The sequence below is a fragment of the Pan troglodytes genome, chromosome 6 (assembly GCF_028858775.2).
Source record: "Pan troglodytes isolate AG18354 chromosome 6, NHGRI_mPanTro3-v2.0_pri, whole genome shotgun sequence".
Lineage (NCBI taxonomy): Eukaryota > Metazoa > Chordata > Mammalia > Primates > Hominidae > Pan > Pan troglodytes.
Window position 1 is genome coordinate 68,423,707 of NC_072404.2, and position 21,521 is coordinate 68,445,227.

The window sequence follows — 21,521 nt, forward strand, 5'->3', positions numbered from 1 at the left end:
AACCTGCGGGGCGGAGGTTGCAATGAGCTGAGATTGCGCCACTTCACTCCAGCCTGGGCAAAAGAACAAGACTTTGTCTCAAAGAAAAAAACAAAAGTATTATATCAACATGTAATGGTTTTATTATTAATATGTGATGAATATTAAATATTTTTAAAATCTTGTATTATATCAACATGTAATGGCTTTAATATGTGATGAATAATATTTAAACATTTTTGTCTTATTTTCTAGTTTTAATATAATTATTTACAGAAAGAAATAGTCTTAGAGATCTTCAATAAAGTTAAAAAATGTAAAGGGATGTTAGACCCCAAAAGATTGAGAATTTCTAGTTTAGAAATATTCAGAGTAAGCCACATACAACTTGCTACTTGAACTATTTTTTTTCTTTGTTTTTTATTTTAGGAGATGGGGTCTCACCCTGTCACCCAGGCTTGAGTACAGTAGTGCTATCACAGCTCACTGCAGCCTTGAACTCCTGGGCTAAGGATCCTCCTACCTGAGCCTCCTGAGTAGCTGGGACTGTAGGTATGTATACATGACGATACTTGGCTAATTTTTAAATTGTTTTGTAGACATGGGGTCTGGCTTTGTTGGCCAGGCTGGTGTCAAACTCATGGCCTCAAGTGACCCTTCCACCCCTGCCTCCCATCCTAGAGGTATGTGCCACCACAAGGAGCACTTGTTCAATTTTCTAAAAAAAAAATTTCTAAAGTAAGGCTGTGGGATGATGGCAGGAAGATAAAAGAAAAACAGAAGCATAAGTTAAAATGACTTATTCACACATATTCTTTTGACAGCAAGAAGAACTTTTAGTATATACATTCCTTACAAACAAAAGGCAGATAAACAATGTTGTATAGGAACTTCAACACACACTGTACAATATTCCCACTTTGCTGACATAAGTTATGGAAATTTCGTGGTTTACTTGAGTGTCGCTACCAGTATTTTGCTTCTCTGATCATTTTTATCAACTTCCTCATCTGTTAACTTCTCTCCAAGGTATGTCATATCATGACATACTGCCGCTGCACGAACATGGCCAGTGTCTTCCTATTAAACATGTAGAATGCTTTCCTAATTTCTCTTTTTACTCTCTGTCTTTGTGTTTTGCATTTTCCTTACTTTTATTGTCAGAAACTCCAGAAAGTCAATCGTACTAATTTATCACCATTTGCTTTATTAATTTATACTTTGCTTATATGGAATTTTGCCCAACAGACCTCATTACAATTTCTAACCTGTTTTATTTTGTTGGTTTTTTTTTTCTGAGACAGGGTCTCCCTCTCTTTTCCAAGGCTGGAGTGTAGTAGTGCTATCACAGCTGACTGCAGCCTCAACCTTCCAGGCTGAAGCGATCCTCCCATCTCAACCTCCCACGTGGCTGAGACTATAGGTGCTTGCCACTATGCCCAACTAATATTTGGAATTTTCCTATACGTGGATTCCAGAGGGGTGACAGCGAAACGTGAGTAAGCATGGATTTTGGTATATGCAGAGATGGGGGGCTGGAACTAATTCTGTATACTGAGGGACGACGGTATATGTTTTTACAATTACGCTGTAGGATACATACTGTTGCATAGCCTTGAAAATAATAATTTTTAATTGAGTGGAATAATAATAATAATGATAAAAGTAGCAGCTGGCCAGGTGTGGTGGCTCACACTGGTAATCGCAACACTTTGGGAGGCTGAGGCAGGAGGATGGCTTGAGGCCAAGAGTTTGCGATAGGCCTTGGAAACAAAGGGAGTCACCATCCCTACAGAAAAATACATGAATTAGCCTAGTGTGGTGGCATGTTCCTGCAGTCCCAGCTACTTGGGAGGCTGAGCTGGGAGGATCACTTGAGCCCAGGGAGGCTGAGACTGCAGTGAGTCATGATCAGGCCTCTGCACTCCAGCCTCAGTGACAGAGTGAGACCCTGTCTCAGAGCAACAAAAAAGTAGCAGCTAACACCAACTGACCTTTTACCAGGTGCCTATTGATACCATAGTTTAATTTCTTATAACTGTTTCTTATTTCACTTACCAACTCTGTCTTCAGTTACTCCCCAGATTTTTACTGTGTTTGTACAGATGACCTTTTGTTGAGATTGAATTGTCTCCCCAGAAGTAAGATTACTGTGAGTCATGGTGAATGGACATTCTCCTTACCCTTGATGTAAATGGACAAGGTTTTGGGTGCCTCCCAGCTACAATCTTAGCACTTTGGGAGGCTAAGACAGGAGGATTGCTTGAGGCCAAGAGTTGGAGGAGGCAGTATGGCAGTATGGTGAGACCCTGTCTCTATTATTTTAAAAAATTGACAAGCTTTACCCTGGAAGGCTTATACACAATTTAAACACCCCTCATAGTATAAGAAAGTGCCCATTTCACTGCACCTTTGCCAGCACAGGGTATTATAATTTAGTAAGTCATTTTTTGTTTGATTATTTTAAATAGATAAAAGACCTCATATTACTTTACTTGTCACATTTCAACATCTTCCCTTAGCTTATTAGCTCTATTTCTTTTCTGTCTGTAAATGGTTGTTGTTGTTTCGTTCTTTGAGACAGGGTCTTTCTCTGTCACCAGGCTGGACTGTAGTGGCATAATCATGCTTCACTGCAGCCTTGACCTCCCAGGCTCAAACTTCAGCATTCCGAGTAGCTGGGACTACAAGTGTGCACCACCACTCCCAGCTAATTTTTTTCTTTTTTTGGATAGAGACAGGGTCTCACTGTGTTGCCCAGACCGGTCTCTAGCTCCTGGCCTTAAGCAATCCTCCTGCATTAGCTTCTCAAATTGCTGGAATTTCAGGCATGAGCCACCATGCCTGGCCTGGGCTAGCCCTATATTCTCTAGAGTTCTCTTTACTTTGTGCTAGCCAATCTCTCATTATGCTGTTCACCTGTTATAATGAATAATTCTCTGTATTAAATTTTACCACTTTAAACTTTTGAGTGGTTTATGCTTCCTGATTGGACTCTGACTAATATGTTAGGAAGAGTCCCAGGAGATAAACCCACACAGATGGGATTTGGGCATAGGTTTGGTTTCCCAGGGGGCAGTGCTGAGCTCTTTGCCAGTGGGAAATGGGATGCTGGTGATTTCCAGGAAGTGACCTCACAATGACTCAAGCTACCACTTACTGTTGATTGTGACGAAATGCCAGCTGAGGCACATGCCTTGGGAGCTAAGTGGTTGCTGCACTTGACCACTGTGAAGACTGGTGTGGGAAGGGTCGTTTCGGATGCACTTGAGCAGGGGTCCCCAACCCCTGAGCCATGGAGCCGTAAGGAGCCACACAGCAGGAGGTGAGTGGTGTCGAGTGAGGGAGTGAGGGAAGCTTCGTCTGTATTTTACAGCCACTCCCCTTTGCTCATATTCCCGCCTGAGCTCCACCTTCTCAGATCAGCAGCAGCATTAGATTCTCATAGGAGAACGCACCCTGTTGTGAACCGTGCATGTGAGGGATCTAGGTTGTGCTGTCCTTATGAGAATCTAATACCTATTGATCTGTCACTTTCTCCCATCACGCTCAGGTGGGACCATCCAGTTGCAGGAAAACAAGCTTAACGCGCCCACTGATTCTACATTATGGTGAGTTCTATAATTATTTTATTATATATTACAGTGTAATAATGGAAATAAAGTGCCTAATAAATGTAATGTGCTTAAATCTTTTGGCCCAGCTCCTACCTCCTGGCAGCCTCTCCAGGCCCAGAACTTTCTCCAGTCAGCCTCCACAGACCAAGCTCATGACTCACAATGGCCTATTTAGGCCCATACCCTACGTCACGGTAGTCTCCACAGATGAGGCTACTGCCTCACAACAGCCTCCACAGGCACAGCTCCACCGTTACAATGGCCTCTTTAGACCCAGCTCCTGCCTTCCAGCCTTCTCTCCAGGCCCTGAACTTTCTCAAGTCGACCTCACCAGGCCCAGCTCATGCTTCTTGGCAGACTCTCCAGGCCCAGTTCCTGCATCTTGGCAGCCTCTCCAGGCCCAGCCTCTGCCTCCCGTCAGCCTCTACAGTCCCAACATCTGCCTCACAGCAGATTCTTCAGGCCCAGCATCTGCCTCACTGTGGACCCCCCAAGCCAAGCTCCCAACCTTTCAGCAGCTTCTACACACCCAGCTCCTGCCACCCAGTGGCCTTTTTAGGCCAAGCTCATGCCTCACAAGGGCCTTTCCAGGCCCAACTTTTGTCTCATGGCAACCTTCCCTGGCCAGATTCCTGCCTGTCTCCCAGCAGCCTAGACAGGCCCAGTCTTGCCTCACACTGGCCTCTACATCCAGCTCTTGACTCATGGTGGCCTCTCCAGGCCCAGCTCCTGTCCCAGGACGTCATCTCCAGGCCCAAAACTTCCTCAAGTCAGCCTCTCTAGTCCCAACTGCTGCCTCCTGGTGGCCTATGAAGGCCCAAAATCTCCTCAAGTTGACCTCTCCAGGCCCAGCTCCTGCCTCCTGTCAGCATCTACAGGCCCAACCTCTGCCTCATGGGGGCTTCTCCAGGCCTAGCTCTTCCTCTGGGCTGAGTCTATAGGCACAACTGCTGCCTCACAACAGCCTTTATTGGCCCAGTTCCTGTCCAGCTCACAGCGGCCAATGTAGGCCCAAAACTTCCTCAAGTCAAACTCTCCAGGCCCGCCTTCTGCTTCCCGGTGGCATGAACAGGCCCAGCTTTGACTTGAGAACAGCCTCTACAGGCCCTGCTCTTGCCTCCCAGGGGCTTCTCCAGGCCCAGCTCTTGTCTCATGGTGGCTGCCCCAGGCCAAGTTTCTGCCTGCCTGCCAGTAGCCTCAACAGGCACAGCTCCTCCCTCACAGTGGCCCATTTAGGCCCAACTCATGACTGTCGGGCCATTTCCAGGCCTAGTGCCTGCCTCCTGGCTGACTCTTGAAGCCCAAAACTTCCTCAAATCAGCCTTTTGCCCAACTTCTGTCTACTGTCAGACTCTACAGGCCAGCCTCTGCCTCACAGTGGACCCTCCAGACCCAGATGGTGTCTCACTGTGGCATCCTCAGGCGAAGCTCCTGCCTTTCGGCAGCTTCTATGGGCCCAGCTCCTGCCTTGCAATGGCCTCTTTAGGCCAAGCTCATGCCCCATGGCGACTTTTCCAGGCACAGCTTTTGCCTTTTGCAGCCTGTCCAGGCCCAGAATGTCCTTAACTCGGCATCTCCAGGACGAGCTTATCCTCCCAGTGCGTCTACAGGCCCGTCTCCTGCCTCACAACAACCTCCTTTGGCCCAACTCCTGCTGAGCTACTTGGCAGCCTCTGTAGGCCACAGAGTTCTTAAAGTAAAGCTTTCCAGGCCCACCTTCGGCCTCCCGGCAGCCTCGGCAATCAAACTATTCCCTCACTGCGGCCACCGAAAGCCAAGTTTCTCCCTGCCTCACGGCATCCTCCGAAAACTGAGCATTTGCCTCACGGTGGCCTCCCCAGGCCACGAATCTGCCTGCCTCCCAGGCAGCTGCTGCCTCACAATGGTCTCTTTAGGCCCAGCTCATGCTAGAAGACGGACTCTTCAGGCATGCTCTTGCCTCCTGGCAGGCTCTGCAGGCCCAAATTCTCCAAAAGTTGGCCTCTCCTAACTCAGCTCCTGCCTCATGTCGGCCTACACAGGCCCAGACTCTTACCACACAGTAGACCCTCCAGGCCCACCACTTGCCTGAGCATAGCCTCCTAAGGCCAAGCTCCTGCCTTTTGGCAGCTTCTACAGGCCCAGCTCCTGCCTCGCAATTGCCTTTGTAGGCCAAGATCATGCCGCGAAGTGGCCTTTCGTAGCCTAACTTTTGCTTTTTGACGCATACTCCAGTCCCAAAACTTCCCTCCAGTCAGCCGGTCCAGGCCAAGCTCTTCCTCCCAAAGGCTTCTGCAGGCCAAAATCGTCCTGAAGTCACCCTCTGCAGGCCCAGCTCCTGCCTCCAAGTGCTGTGTAGGCCAAGCTAATGCCTCACAGCACACTTTCCAGGCTGAGCGTTTCCTTTTGTGCATCTTCTCCAAGCCCTGAACTTACTCCAGTTGGCCTCTCCAGACCAAGCTCTCCCTCCCAGTGGCCTCTACAGGCCAAAACTGTCCTCAAGTCAGCCTCTCCAGGGCCAACTCCTAGCTACCAGTGGCTTCTGCAGGCCAAAATCGACCTCAAGTCAGCCTCTTCACACCCAGCTCTTGTCTCTAAGTGGCCTCTCCAGGAGCAAAACTTCCTCAAGTCGGCCTCTCCAGGCCCAGCCTCCTGCTTCCCGAGGGCATGTACAGGCCCAGCGTCTGCCTCACAGCAGACTCTCCACGCCCAGCTCTTCCCTGTCTGCTGCCTCTCCAGTCCAAAGCTGCTCCTGCCTTTCGGCAACTTGTACAGGCCCAGCTCCTCCCTCACGGTGGCCTCTTTTCGCCCAACTCATGCCTCTTGCAACCTGCCCAAGTGTCAGCTCCTGCCTCACACTGGCCTGTTGAGGCCCAGCCCATGCCTCTCGTGGCCTCAACGGGCCCAGCCCCTGCCTGTCGGCGGCCTCTACAGGCCCGGCCTCTACCTCACAGTGGGCTCTCCAGGCCCACCTCTTTCTCACCGTGGCCTCCTGGGGCAATGCTCCCCGCTCTCGGGAGCCTCTGCGGGCCCAGCTCCTGCCTCCCAGTGGCCTCTGTAGGCCAAGCCTGTGCCTCAGGGCAGCCTTTCCAGGCCTAGCGTTTGCTGCTTTGCATCCTCTCCAGGCTCTGGACTTCCTCCAGTCGGCCTCTCCAGGCCCAGCTCTTCCTCCCGGCGGCCTCTGCAGGCCCAGACTGTCGTCAAGTCGGCCTGTCCAGGACCAGCTCCTGCCTCCCGGCGCCCTCTGCAGGCCCAAGTCGTCCTCAAGTCGGCCTCCCCAGGCCCAGCTCCGGCCTCTCTCAGCGGCCGCTCCGGGTGCAAAAGTTCCTCGAGTCAGCCTCTCCAGGCCCAGCTCCTCCTGCCTCCCAGTGGCCTCTTTCAGCCCAGCCCAGCTCATGCCTCCCGGCGGCCTTCCCGGCCTCCTGCCTCCCGAAGGCCTGCACAGGCCCACCCTCGGCCTCACAGCAGACTCTCCACGCCCAGCTAGCTCTCGCCTCACTGTGGCCTCCCGAGTCCAAAACTCCTGCCTCTCGGCCACTTCGGCAGGCCCAGCTCCCACCTGCCAGTGGCCTCTTCAGGCCCATGGGGCTCATTCCTCACAACGGCCTTTCCAGGCCCAGTTTTTCCCTTCCGGCGGCCTTTCCGGGCCCAGAACCTCCTCAAGTCGGCCTCTCCAGACCCACTTGCAGCCTCCTGGCGTCCTCTCCGGGCCCAGCTCTTCCTCCCGGCTGCGTCTCCAGGCCCGACTGCTGCCTCCCAACAACCTCTTTGGACTCAGCGCCTGCCCATCTCCTGGCGGCCTTGGTCGGCCCAGAGCTTCCTCAAGCCCAGCTCCCCAGGCCCAGGTCAGGCCTCACGGTGGCCTCTCCAGGATCAGCTCCTGCCCTCCGACAGCGTCTCCAGACCCGAAATGGTCTCTGGTCGGTGGGCTCCTCCACGCCCAGCTTGGGCCTCCCGGCGACCTCTGCAGGCCCAAGTCGTCCTGAAGTCGGCGTCTCCCGGCCCTGCCTCCCAGCAAGTAAGCAAGCTCTTTTGGCTGAACTCCTGCCCAGCTCCCAGCCGCCTTTGTAGGCCCCGAACTTTCTCAAGCCAAGCTCTTCAGGCCCACCTACTGCCTCTCGGTGGCCTGTACAGGCCCAGCCCTGGCTGTAGAACAGCCTCTGCAGGCCCCACTCTTGCCTCCCAGGGGCCTCTCCAGGCCCAGCTCTCGAAGCCATGGCAGCCTCCCGGGGCCAAGTCCCTGCCTGCCTCCCGGCAGCCTGCATGCGGCCCAGTTCCTCCCTCACGGTGGCCTGTTGATGCCCAACTCATGCCGCTGGCACCCTGCCCAGAGGCGTGAGTCCCTGCCTCACACTGGCCCCTCCCACGCTGACCCCTTGGCTCACACCGGCCCCTCCCACGCAGAGAGGTCAGCGTGACCCCTTGCCTCACACCGGCCCCTCCCAGGCTGAGAGGTTGGCGTGAGCCCTTTGCCTCACACCGACCCCTCCCACGCAGAGAGAGGTCAGCGTGAGCCCCTTGCCTCACACTGGCCCCTCCCACGCTGACCCCTTGGCTCACACCGGCCCCTCCCACGCAGAGAGGTCAGCGTGACCCCTTGCCTCACACCGGCCCCTCCCAGGCTGAGAGGTTGGCGTGAGCCCCTTGCCTCACACCGACCCCTCCCACGCAGAGAGAGGTCAGCGTGAGCCCCTTGCCTCACACTCGCCCCTCCCACGCTGACCTCTTGGCTCACACCGGCCCCTCCCATGCAGAGAGAGGTCAGCGTGACCCCTTGCCTCACACCGGCCCCTCCCATGCTGAGAGGTCGGCGTGAGCCCCTTGCCTCACACCGGCCCCTCCCACGCTGAGAGAGGTCCGCATGAGCCCCTTGCCTCACACTGGCCCCTCCCATGCTGAGGTTGGTGTGAGCCCCTTGCCTCACACTGGCCCCTCCCACGCTGACCCCTTGCCTCACACCGGACCCTCCCAGGCAGAGAGAGGTCAGCGTGAGCCCCTTGCCTCACACCGGCCCCTCCCACACCGAGAGAGGTCAGCGTGAGCCCTTGCCTCACACTGGTCCCTCCCACGCTGAGAGAGGTCAGCGTGAGCCCTTGCCTCACACCGGCCCCTCCCATGATGAGAGGTCGGTGTGAGCCCCTTGCCTCACACCAGCCCCTCCCATGCTGAGAGAGGTCCGCATGAGCTGCTTGCCTCACACTGGCCCCTTCCACCCTGACCCCTTGCCTCCCACCGGCCCCTTCCACCCTGACCCCTTGCCTCCCACCGGCCCCTCCCACGCAGAGAGAGGTCAGCGTGAGCCCCTTGCCTCACACCGGCCCCTCCCACGCGGAGAGAGGTCAGCGTGAGCCCCTTGCCTCACACTGGCTCCTCCCACGCCGAGAGGTCAGCGTGAGCCCTTGCCTCACACTGGCCCCTCCCACGCTGAGAGAGGTCGGCATGAGCCCCTTGCCTCACACCGGCCCCTCCCATGCTGAGAGGGGCCCACATGAGCCCCTTGCCTGACACTGGCCCCTCCCACCCTGACAGAGGTCGGTGTGAGCTCCTTGCCTCACACTGGCCCCTCCCATGCTGACCCCTTGCCTCACACTGGCCCCTCCCATGCTGAGAGGTCGGCGTGAGCCCCTTGCCTCACACCGGCCCCTCCCACGCTGAGAGAGGTCCGCATGAGCCCCTTGCCTCACACTGGCCCCTCCCACCCTGACAGAGATCGGTGTGAGCCCCTTGCCTCACACTGGTCCCTCCCACGCTGACCCCTTGCCTCACACCGGACCCTCCCAGGCAGAGAGAGGTCAGCGTGAGCCCCTTGCCTCACACCGGCCCCTCCCACGCCGAGAGAGGTCAGCGTGAGCCCCTTGCCTCTCACTGGCCCCTCCCATGCCGAGAGAGGTCATCATCAAAAGGAATTAAATAGAATCATCGAATGAAATTGAATGGAGTAATCATCGAATGGAAACGAATGGAATCATCATCGAATGGAATCGAATGGAATCATCATTGAATGGAATCGAATGGACTCTTCAACAAGTGGAATCACATGGAATCCTCGAATGGAATCTAATGGAATCATCAGCACATGGAACCGAATGGAATCATCATGGAGTGGAATCGAATGGAATCATCATCAAATGGAATCCAAAGGGATCACTGAATTGAATGGAATGATCATCGAATGGAATCGAAGGGCATCATCGAATGGGATGGAATGGAATCATTGAATGGAATCAAATGGAATCATCAAAAGGATTCGAATGGAATCATCATCGAATGGAATCAAATGGAATCATCGAATGGATTCAAATGGAATCACCATCGAATGGAATCGAATGGAAACCGAATGGACACGAATGGAATCATCATTGAATGGAATCGAATGGTATCATTGAATGGACTCGAATGGAAACATCATGCTATGGAATCAGATGGAACCATCGATTGGCATCGAATTGAATCATCAGTGAATGGAATCTAAGGGAATAATCGAATGGGACCGAATGGAATCATCGAATGGTCTCGAGTGGAATCATCATCGAATGGAATCGGATGGAATCATGGAATGGAAACAAATGGAATCATCTTCGAATGGAATCGAATGGAATCATCGAATGGACTCGAATGGAATCATCATCAAATGGAATTGAAAGGAATCATTGAATGGAATCGAATGAAATCATCATTGAATGGAATGGAATCATCGAATGGATACGAATGGAGTCATCACTGAATGGAATCGAATGGAATCTTCGAAAGGACTCGATTGAAATCATCATTGAATGCAGTCAAATGGAATCATCATTGAATGGAATCAAATGGAATCATCATCAAATGGAATGGAATGGAATCATCCAATGGAGTAGAATTGAATCATCATTGAATGGAATCAAATAGAATCATTGAATGAAATCGAATGGAATCATCATCGAATGGCCTCGAATGGAACCATCATCAAATGAAATTGGATGGAATCAATGAAGGGACCCGAATGGAATCATCAAATGAACTTGAATGGAATCATCATTGAATGGAATCGAATGAAATCATCGAATGGACTCGAATGGAATCATCATTTAATGGAATCGAATGGGATCATCATGAAATGGAATCGAATGGCATCATCATCAAAATACAATGGATTCACTGAAAGGACTCGAATGTAATGATCAAATGAACTCAAATGGAATCATCAAATGGAATCGAATGGAATCATTGGACTCAAATGGAATTATCGAATGGACTCGAATGGAGTCATCGAATGGACTCTAATGGAATCATCATAAAAAGGAATCTTATGGAATCATCAAATGGACTTGAATGTAATCATTGAATGGACTTGAATGAAGTCATAGAATGGACTCGAATGGAATCGAATGGAATGCTCGAATAGAATCAGATGGGATAATCAAATGGAATCAAAAGGAATAATCATCGAATGGAATCAAATGGAATCATAGAATGGAATCAAAGGCAGTCATTAAATGGAATCAAATGGAATCATAGAATGGAATCGAATGGAATCGTCAAGTGGAATCGAGTGGAATCATTGAATGGAATCGAATGGAATCATTGTCAAAAGGAATGGAATGGAATCAATGAATGGAAATGAATGGAATCACCAATGAATGGAATCGAATGGAATCATCTTTGAATGGAATCGAATGGAATCATCGAATGGACTCGAATAGTATCATCATCAAATGGAATCAGTTGGAGTCATCTAATGGGCACGAATAGAATCATCCTCAAATGGAATTGAATGGAATCATCTAAAGTACTCGAATGGAATCATCATTGAATGGAATAGAATGGAATCATCAAATGGAATTGGACAGAATCATCATCGTATGGAATCAAGTGGAATCATCGAATGGACTCAAATGTAATCATCAGAGAATGGAATCAAATAGAATCATCAAATCGACTTGAATGGAATCATCATCAAATGAAATAGAAGGGAATCATTGAATGGACTCAAAAGGAATCATCATCGAATATAATCAAAAGCAATTATCAAATGGATTTGAATAGAATCATCAAATGGACTCGAATGGAATCATTGAATGGCATCAAATGGAATCATCGAATGGACTCGAATGAGATCATCACTGAATGGAATCAAATGGAATCATCGAATGGAATCGAATGGAAACATCATCGAATGGAATCAAATGGAATCATTGAATGGGCTCAAATGAAATCATTATCGAATGGAATCAAATGGAATCATCGAATGGAATTGAATGGAATCGTCATTGAATGGAATCGAATGGAATCATTGAATGGAGTCAAATGGAATCATCGTCGAATATAATCAAAAGCAATTATCAAATGGATTTGAGTAGAATCATCAAATGGACTCGAATGGAATCATCATTGAATGGCATCAGATGGAATCATCGAATGGACTCGAATGAAATCATCATTGAATGGAATCAAATGGAATCATCGAATGGAATCGAATGGAAACATCATCGAATGGAATCAAATGGAACCACTGAATGGACTCAAATGAAATCATTATTGAATGGAATCAAATGGAATCATCAAATGGAATTGAATGGAATCGTCATTGAATGGAATTGAATGGAATCACTGTATGGACTCAAATGGAATCCTCATCTAATGGAATTGATAGGAATCATCTAATGGACCCGAAAAGAATCATCTAATGGACTCAAAAGGAATCATCATCAAATGAAATTGAATAGAATCACCAAATAGAGATGAAAGGAATCATCACCAAATAGAAATGAATGGAATCATTGAATGGACTCAAAAGGAATATCGTTGAATGGAATCAAAAGCCATCATTGAATGGACTGAAATGGAATTATCGAATGGACTCGAATGGAATCACTGAATGGACTTGAATGGAATCATCATTGAGGGGACTCAGATTGAATGATCGAATGGACTCGAATGGAATCATAGATTGGACTCAAATGGAATTATCGAATGGGCTCGAATGGAATCATCAAATAGACTCGAATGGAATAATTATGGAATGGAATGAAATGGAATAATCAAATGGAATTGAATGGAATCATCGAATGGAATCGATCGGAATCTTCATCGAATGTAATAAGATGGAATCATCGAATGGAATCGAATGCAGTCATCATCGAATGGACTCGAATGGTGTCATCATCGAATAGAATCGAATGGAATCATCAAATGGATTTGAATGGAATCATCATCGAATGGAATCTAATGGAATAATAGAATGAACTGGAATGGAATCATCGAATGGAGTTGAATGGAATCATCAAATGAAATCGAATGGAATCATAGAATAACATCGAATGGAATCATCATCGAATGGAGTCAAATGGAATCAACGAATGGATTCGAATGGAATCATCATCGAATGAAATCGAACAGAATCATAGAATAGCATCAAATGGAATCATTGTCGAATGGAGTCGAATGGAATCATCGAATGGATTCAAATGGAATCGTCATGGAATGTAATCGAATGGAATCTTCGAATGGACCCAAGTGGAATCATCATCAAATGCAATCGAATGGAATCATCATCGAATGGAATCGAATGGAATTGTCATCGAATGGAAATGAATGTAATCATCATTGAATGGAATCAAATGGAATCGTCATCGAATGGAATCGAATGGAATCATAGAATTGAATAGAATGGAATAATCATCAAATGGAATCGAATAGAATCATTGAATGAAATCGAATGGAATCATCATCGAGTGGAGTCGAATGGAATCATCAACGAATGGAATTGAATGGAATCATAGAATGGAATCCAATGTAATCATCATCGAATTGAACCCAATGGAATCATTAAATGGACGTGAATGGAATCATCGAATGGACTCGAATGGAATCATCATCGATTGGGATAGAATGGAATCATGGAATGCAATCGAATGGAATCATCATCGAATGAAATCAAATGGAAGTATCGAATGGAATCATCATCGAATGGAATTGAATGGAATCATCGAATGGACTCAAATGGAATCATCATCGAATGGAATTGAAAGGAATCATCAAATGGACTTGAATGGAATCATAGAATGGACTCGAATGGAATCATCATTGAATGCAATCGAATAGAATCATTGAATGGCATCGCATGGAATCATCAAATGGAATCGAATGGAATCATCGAATGGACTTGAATGTAATCACCATTGAATGGAATCGAATGGAATCATCATCGAATGAAATCAAATGGAATCATCGAATGGACTCGAATGCAATCATCATTGAATGGAATCAAATGCAAGCATTGAATGGACTCGAATGGAATCATCATTGAATGAAATTGAAAGGAATCATAGAACGGAATCGAATGGAATCCTCGAATGGTATCGAATGGTATCATCATCGAATCAACGAATGGATTCGAATGGAATCATCATCAAATGAAATTAAAGGGAATCATTGAATGGCATCGAAATGAAGCATCATCCAATGGAATCAAATGGAATCATCTAACGGACTTGTTTGGAATCATCATCAAATAGAATTGAGTGGAATCATCAAATGGACACAAATGGAATCGTCATCGAATGGAATCAAATGGAATCATCATCAAATGGAGTCAAATAGAATCATCATAGAATTGAATGGAATGGAATCATCTAATGGAATAGAATGGAATCATCATCGAATGGAATCAAATAGAATCATCATATGAAATCAAATGGAATCATCATTGAATGGAATAGAATGGAATCATGATCGAATGGAATCATCATCAAATGGAATCGAATGCAATCATCAACAAATGGAATTGCATGGAATCATTGGAATCTAATGGAATCATCATCACATGAAACTGAATGGAACCATCATTGAGTGGAATCTAATGGAATCATCATCAAATGGAATCCAATGGGATCACTGAATAGAATGGAGTGATCATCGAATGGACTCAAAGGGAATCATCAAATGGGATTGAAAGGAATCATCGAATGGAATCGAATGGAATCATCGAATGGATTCGAATGGAATCATCGAATGGAATCATTGAATGGACTCAAGTGGAATCATCATTGAATGGAATCAAATGGAATCATTGAATGGACACGAATGGAATCATCATTGAATGGAATCCAATGGAATCATTGAATGGACTCAAATGGAAATATCATCAAATGGAACCAAATGGAATCATTGAATGGCATCGAATAGAATCATCAATGAATGGTACCTAAGGGATTATTCAAATGGACTCGAATGGAATCTTCTAATGTACTCGAATGGAATTATCATCGAATGGAATCATCGAATGGACTCGAATGGAGTCATTTTCAAATGGAATCTAATGGAATCAGAGAATGGACTCGAATGGATCATCAATGAATGGAATCGAATGGAATCATCGAAAGGCATTGAATGGAATCATCATGGAATGGAATGGAATGGAATCATTGAATGGACTCGAAAGGAGTCATGATCAATTGGAATCGAATGGAATCTTCGAATGGACTCAATTAAAATCATCATCGAATGCAAGTGAGTGGAATCATCATCAAATGGAATCCAATGGAATCATCATCGAATGTAATCGAATGGAATCATCATCGAATGTAATCATATGGAATCATCATCGAATGGAACCGAATGGAATAACCATCGAATGGAATCGAATGGGATCATCATCGAATGGAATAGAATGGAATCATCCAATGGAATAGAATGGAATAATCATCGAATGGGATCAAATGTAATCATCGAATGAAATTGAATGGAATCATCATCGAATGGAATACAATGGAATCATCATCAAATGGAATCGAATGGATTCATCATCCAATGTAATTTAATGAACTCATCATCGGATGGAATCAAATGGAATCATCATCGAATGGAATCAAATGGAATCATCCAATGTAATAGAATTGAATCTTCATCGACTGGAATCAAATACAATTATTGAATGAAATCGAATGGAATCATCAACAAAAGGAATTGAATGGAATCATAGAATGGAATCCAATGTAATCATCATCGTATTGAACTCAATGGAATCATTAAATGGACACGAATGGAATCATTGAATGGACGCAAATGGAATCATCATGAAATGGAATCAAATGGAATCATTCAATGGAATCGAATGGAATCATCATTGAATGAAATCAAATGGGATCATCAAATGGAATCATCATCGAATGGAATCGAATTGGAATCATCGAATGGACTCGAATGGAATCATCATTGAATGGACTCAAAAAGAATTATCAAATGGACTCGAATGGAATCATCATCAAATGGACTCAAATGGAAAGATCAAAAGGACTCGAATCATGGATTGGACTCAAATGGAATTATCAAATGGGCTCGAATGGAATCATCGAATGGACTCAAATGGCATTATCGAATGGAATCAAATGGTATTGAATTGAATCGAATGGAATCATCAAACATGATTGCAATCATCTTCGATTGGAATAAAATGTAATCAAATGGAATCAAATGCAGTCATCATCAAATGGAATCGAATGGAATCATCATCGAATAGAATTGAATGGAATCATCGAATGGAATCGAATGGAATAATCGAATGGAATTGAATGGAATCAGCATTGAACAATATCGAATGGAATCATAATCGAATAGAATCAAATGGAATCATTGGAATCATCATCAAATGGAGTCAAATGGAATCATCAAATGGACTCAAATGGAATCATCATAGAATGGAATTGAATGGGATCATCGAGTGAAATCGAATGGATTCATCACTGAATGGGATCGAATGGTATCATGGAATGCATTCAAATGGAATCATCAACGAATGGTATCCAATGGTATCTTTGAATGCAGTCGAATGGAATCATCTTCAATTGGAATCAAAAGGAATCACCGAAAGGACTCGAATGGAATAATCATCAAAAGGAATCAAATGGAATCATTGAATGGAATCAAATGGAATCATCATCGAATGGAATTGAATGGAATCATCGAATGGACTCGAATGGAATCATCATCGTATGAAATCGAATGGAATCATCGAAAGGAATCGAAAGTAATCATCATCAAATGGCATCAAATGGAATCATCATCGAATGGAATAGAAAAGAATCAACATCAAATGGAGTCGAAAGGAATCATCATTGAATGGAATCCAAAGGAATCATCATTGAATGGAACTGAATGAAATCATCATTGAATGGAACGGAAAGGAATCATCATCGAATGGAATCCCATGGAATCATCATCGAATGGAATCGAATGGGATCATCATCAAATGGAATCGAATGGAATCATCGAATGGAATTGAATGGAGTCATTGAATTGAATGGAATCATCGAATGGTCTCAAATGGAATCATCTTCAACTGGAATTGAATGGAATCATTGCATAGAATTGAATGGAGTTATCGAATGGACTCGAATGGAATCAACATCAAACGGAATCAAACGGAATTATCGAATGGAATCAAAGAATCATCGAGTGGACTCAAATGGAATCATCGAATGGAATGGAGTGGAATAATTCATGGACTTGAATGCAATCATCTTCGAATGGAATCAAATGGAATCACCGAATGGACTCGAATGAAATGATCATCGAATGGAATTGAATGGAATCCATCATCGGATGGAAACGAATGGAATCATCATCAAATGGAATCGAATGGAATCATCAAATGAAATCAGATGGAATCATCATCGAATGGAATCAAATTATGGAATGAAATCGAATGTGATTATCATCAAATGGACTCGAATGGAATCATCATCCAATGGAAACTAATGGAATCAACATTGAATAGAATTGAATGGAAACACTATCGAATTGAAACGACTGGAATTATCATGAAATTGAAATGGATGGACTCATCATCAAATGGATTCGAATGGAATCATCAAATGGAATTGATTGGAATCATCATCAAATGGAATCGAATGGAATCATTGAATGGAATCGAATGGAATCATCATCAGATGGAAATGAATGGAATCATCATAGAATGGAATCGAATGGATTCATTGAATGGAATCAGATGGAATCATTGAATGGACTTGAATAGAATCATCGAATGGACTTGAATGGAATCATTAATGAATGGAATTGAATGGAATCATCGAATGGTCTCGAATGGAATCATCATTGAATGGAATCGAATTTAATCATCGAATGGAATCAAATGGAATCATCATTGAATGGAATCGAATAGAATCGGCATCAAATAGAATCGAATGGAATTTTTTTCAAATGGAATCGAATGGAAACGTCATCGAATAGAATCGAATGGGATCATCGAATGAAACGGAATGAAATCATCATCAAAACGAATCAAAATAAAACAGAATGGAATCCAATGGAATCATTGAATGGAATCAAATGGAATCATTGAATGGACTCGAATGGAGTCATCATCGAATGGAATCAAATGGAATCATTGAATGGACTAGAATGGAATCATCAAATGGAATCTAATGTAATCATCGAATGAAATCAAATGGAATCATTGAATGGAATCAAATGGAATCATCATTGAATGGAATCGAATGAAATCATGGAATGCACTCGAATGGAAACATCGAATGGACTCAAATGGAATCAACATTGAGTGGAATCAAAACAACAAATGGCATTGAATGGAATAATCAAATGGAATCATCATCGAATGGAATAGAATGGAATCATCGAATGGACCCAAAAGGAATTATCATCAAACATAATCAAATGGAATCATCGAATGGAATCCAATGGAATCATCATTGAATGGAATCGAATGGAATCATCATCGAATGGAATCGAATGGAATCATCATCAAATGGAATCGAATAGAATCATCATCAAATGGAATCGAATGGAATCATCAATGAATGGAATCGAATGGAGTCATTGAATGGAGTCCGTTAAAATCATCCTCGAATGGAACCGAATGCAGTCATCATCTAACGGAATCAAATGGAATCATTGAATGGACTCAATGGAATCATCATCACATGGAATCGAATGGAATCATCACATGGAATCGAATGGAATCATCGAATGGACTCAAATGGAATCATCATCGAATGGAATCCAATGGAATCATCAATTGGACATGAATGGAATCACCATTGAATGGAATTGAATGGAATCTTCGAATGGAATTGAATGAAATTATTGAATGGAATCGAATAGAATCATCATTGAATAGAATCGAATTAGATCATCATCGAATAGAATCTAATGAAATCATCATCGAATGGAATCTAGTGGAGTCATCATCTAATGGAATTGAATGGATTCAGCAAGGAATGGAATCGAATGGAGAAATCGAATGGAATCCGTTGGACTCATCATCGAATGGAAACGAATGCAGTCATCATAGAATGGAATCGAATGGAATCAACGAAGGGACACGAATTGTGTCATCATTGAATGGAGTCTGATGGAATCATCGAATGGACTCGAATGGAATCATCGAGTGGACTCGAATGGAAACATCGTGTGGAATCGAAGGGAATCTTCGAATGGACTCTAATGGAATCATCATCGAATGGAATCGAATGGAATCATTGAATGGACTCTAATGGAATCATCATCGAATGGAATCAAATGGAATCATCGAATGGACTCAAATGGAATCATTGAATGGACTCGAATGGAATCATCATCGAATGGAATCGAGTGTAATCCTCGAATGGAATCAAATGGAATCATCAAATGGAATTGAACACATTAGTAAGAAACTTACTTGAACCAAAAAATAGAAAAACAAACAAACCAAAATCCCCTAAAACTGTGATGAGCAAAGTAGACATCAGAACAGGAAATATCACTGGGGATGAAGAATAACATTTCTTTTTCTCTTTTTTTTATAGTATAAGTTTTAGGGTACATGTGCACATTGTGCAGGTTAGTTACATATGTATACATGTGCCATGCTGGTGTGCTGCACCCACTAACTTATCATCTAGCATTAGGTATATCTCACAATGCAATCCCTCCCCCCTCCCCCCACCCCACCACAGTCCCCAGAGTGTGATATTCCCCTTCCTGTGTCCATGTGATCTCATTGTTCAATTCCCACCTATGAGTGAGAATATGCGGTATTTGGTTTTTTGTTCTTGCGATAGTTTACCAATTTCATCCATGTCCCTACAAAGGACATGAACTCATCATTTTTTATGGCTGCATAGTATTCCACGGTGTGTATGTGCCACATTTTCTTAATCCAGTCTATCATTGTTGGACATTTGGGGTGGTTCCAAGTCTTTGCTATTGTGAATAATGCTGCAATAAACATACGTGTGCATGTGTCTTTATAGCAGCATGATTTATAGTCCTTTGGGTATATACCCAGTAATGGGATGGCTGGGTCAAATGGTATTTCTAGTTCTAGATCCCTGAGGAATTGCCACACTGACTTCCACAAAGGTTGAACAAGTTTACAGTCCCACCGACAGTGTAAAAGTGTTCCTATTTCTCCACATCCTCTCCAGCACCTGTTGTTTCCTGACTTTTTAATGATTGCCATTCTAACTGGTGTGAGATGGTATCTCATTGTGGTTTTGATTTGCATTTCTCTGATGGCCAGTGGTGATGAGCATTTTTTCATGTGTTTTTTGGCTGCATAAATGTCTTCTTTTGAGAAGTGTCTGTTCATGTCCTTCACCCACTTTTTGATGGGGTTGTTTGTTTTTTTCTTGTAAATTTGTTTGAGTTCATTGTAGATTCTGGATATTAGCCCTTTGTCAGATGAGTAGGTTGTGAAAATTTTCTCCCATTTTGTAGGTTGCCTGTTCACTCTGGTGGTAGTGTCTTTTGCTGTGCAGAAGCTCTTTAGTTTAATTAGATCCATTTGTCCATTTTGTCTTTTGTTGCCATTGCTTTTGGTGTTTTAGACATGAAGTCCTTGCCCATGCCTGTGTCCTGAATGGTAATGCCTAGGTTTTCTTCTAGGGTTTTTATGGTTTTAGGTCTAACGTTTAAATGTTTAATGCATCTTGAATTGATTTTTATATAAGGTGTGAGGAAGGGATCCAGTTTCAGCTTTCTACATATGGCTAGCCAGTTTTCCCAGCACCATTTATGACAGAGACACAACCAAAAAACAGAATTTTAGACCAATGTCCTTGATGAACCATTGATGCAAAAATCCTCAATAAAATACTGGCAAAACGAATCCAGCAGCACACCAAAAAGCTTATCCACCATGATCAAGTGGGCTTCATCCCTGGGATGCAAGGCTGGTTCAATATACGCAAATCAATAAATGTAATCTAGCATATAAACAGAGCCAAAGACAGAAACAACACGATTATCTCAATAGATGCAGAAAAAGCCTTTGACAAAATTCAACAACCCTTCATGCTAAAAACTCTCAATAAATTAGGTATTGATTGGACGTATTTCAAAATAATAAGAGCTATCTATGACAAACCCACAGCCAATATCATACTGAATGGGCAAAAGCTGGAAGCATTCCCTTTGAAAACTGGCACAAGACAGGGATGCCCTCTCTCACCACTCCTATTCAACATAGTGTTGGAAGTGCTGGCCAGGGCAATTAGGCAGGAGAAGGAAATAAAGATATTCAATTAGGAAAAGAGGAAGTCAAATTGTCCCTGTTTGCAGATGACATGATTGTATATCTAGAAAACCCCATTGTCTCAGCCCAAAATCTCCTTAAGCTGATAAGCAACTTCTGCAAAGTCTCAGGATACAAAATGAATGTACAAAAATCACAAGCATTCTTATACACCAGCAACAGACAAACAGAGAGCCAAATCATGAGTGAACTCCCTTTCACAATTACTTCAAAGAGAATAAAATACCTAGGAATCCAACTTACAAGGGATGTGAAGGACCTCTTCAAGGAGAACTACAAACCACTGCTCAAGGAAATAAAAGAGGATACAAATAAATGGAAGAACATTCCATGCTCATGGGTAGGAAGAATCAATATCATGAAAATGGCCATACTGCCCAAGGTAATTTATAGATTCAATGCCATCCCCATTA

General features: G+C 44.4%; 2 protein-coding genes across 2 annotated transcripts; both read left to right on the forward strand.

Moving 5' to 3' along the window:
- The first annotated feature begins 272 nt into the window (after positions 1-272).
- Positions 273-19,818, forward strand: LOC129144582 (putative uncharacterized protein FLJ92257). Its single transcript, XM_063815406.1, has 4 exons — positions 273-531; positions 1,284-1,474; positions 3,533-3,590; positions 3,683-19,818. The coding sequence occupies exons 3-4, from the start codon at positions 3,588-3,590 to the stop codon at positions 4,295-4,297; spliced, it is 618 nt and encodes a 205-aa protein (XP_063671476.1). The 5' UTR covers positions 273-531; positions 1,284-1,474; positions 3,533-3,587; the 3' UTR covers positions 4,298-19,818.
- LOC134810617 (nascent polypeptide-associated complex subunit alpha, muscle-specific form-like) lies at positions 5,099-19,818 on the forward strand. Its single transcript, XM_063815926.1, is given in 4 exon segments — positions 5,099-5,194; positions 5,811-5,930; positions 6,675-7,064; positions 7,066-19,818. Coding segments are annotated over 4 exon segments (1,455 nt in total). The 3' UTR covers positions 7,915-19,818.
- Positions 19,819-21,521: the final 1,703 nt, after the last annotated feature.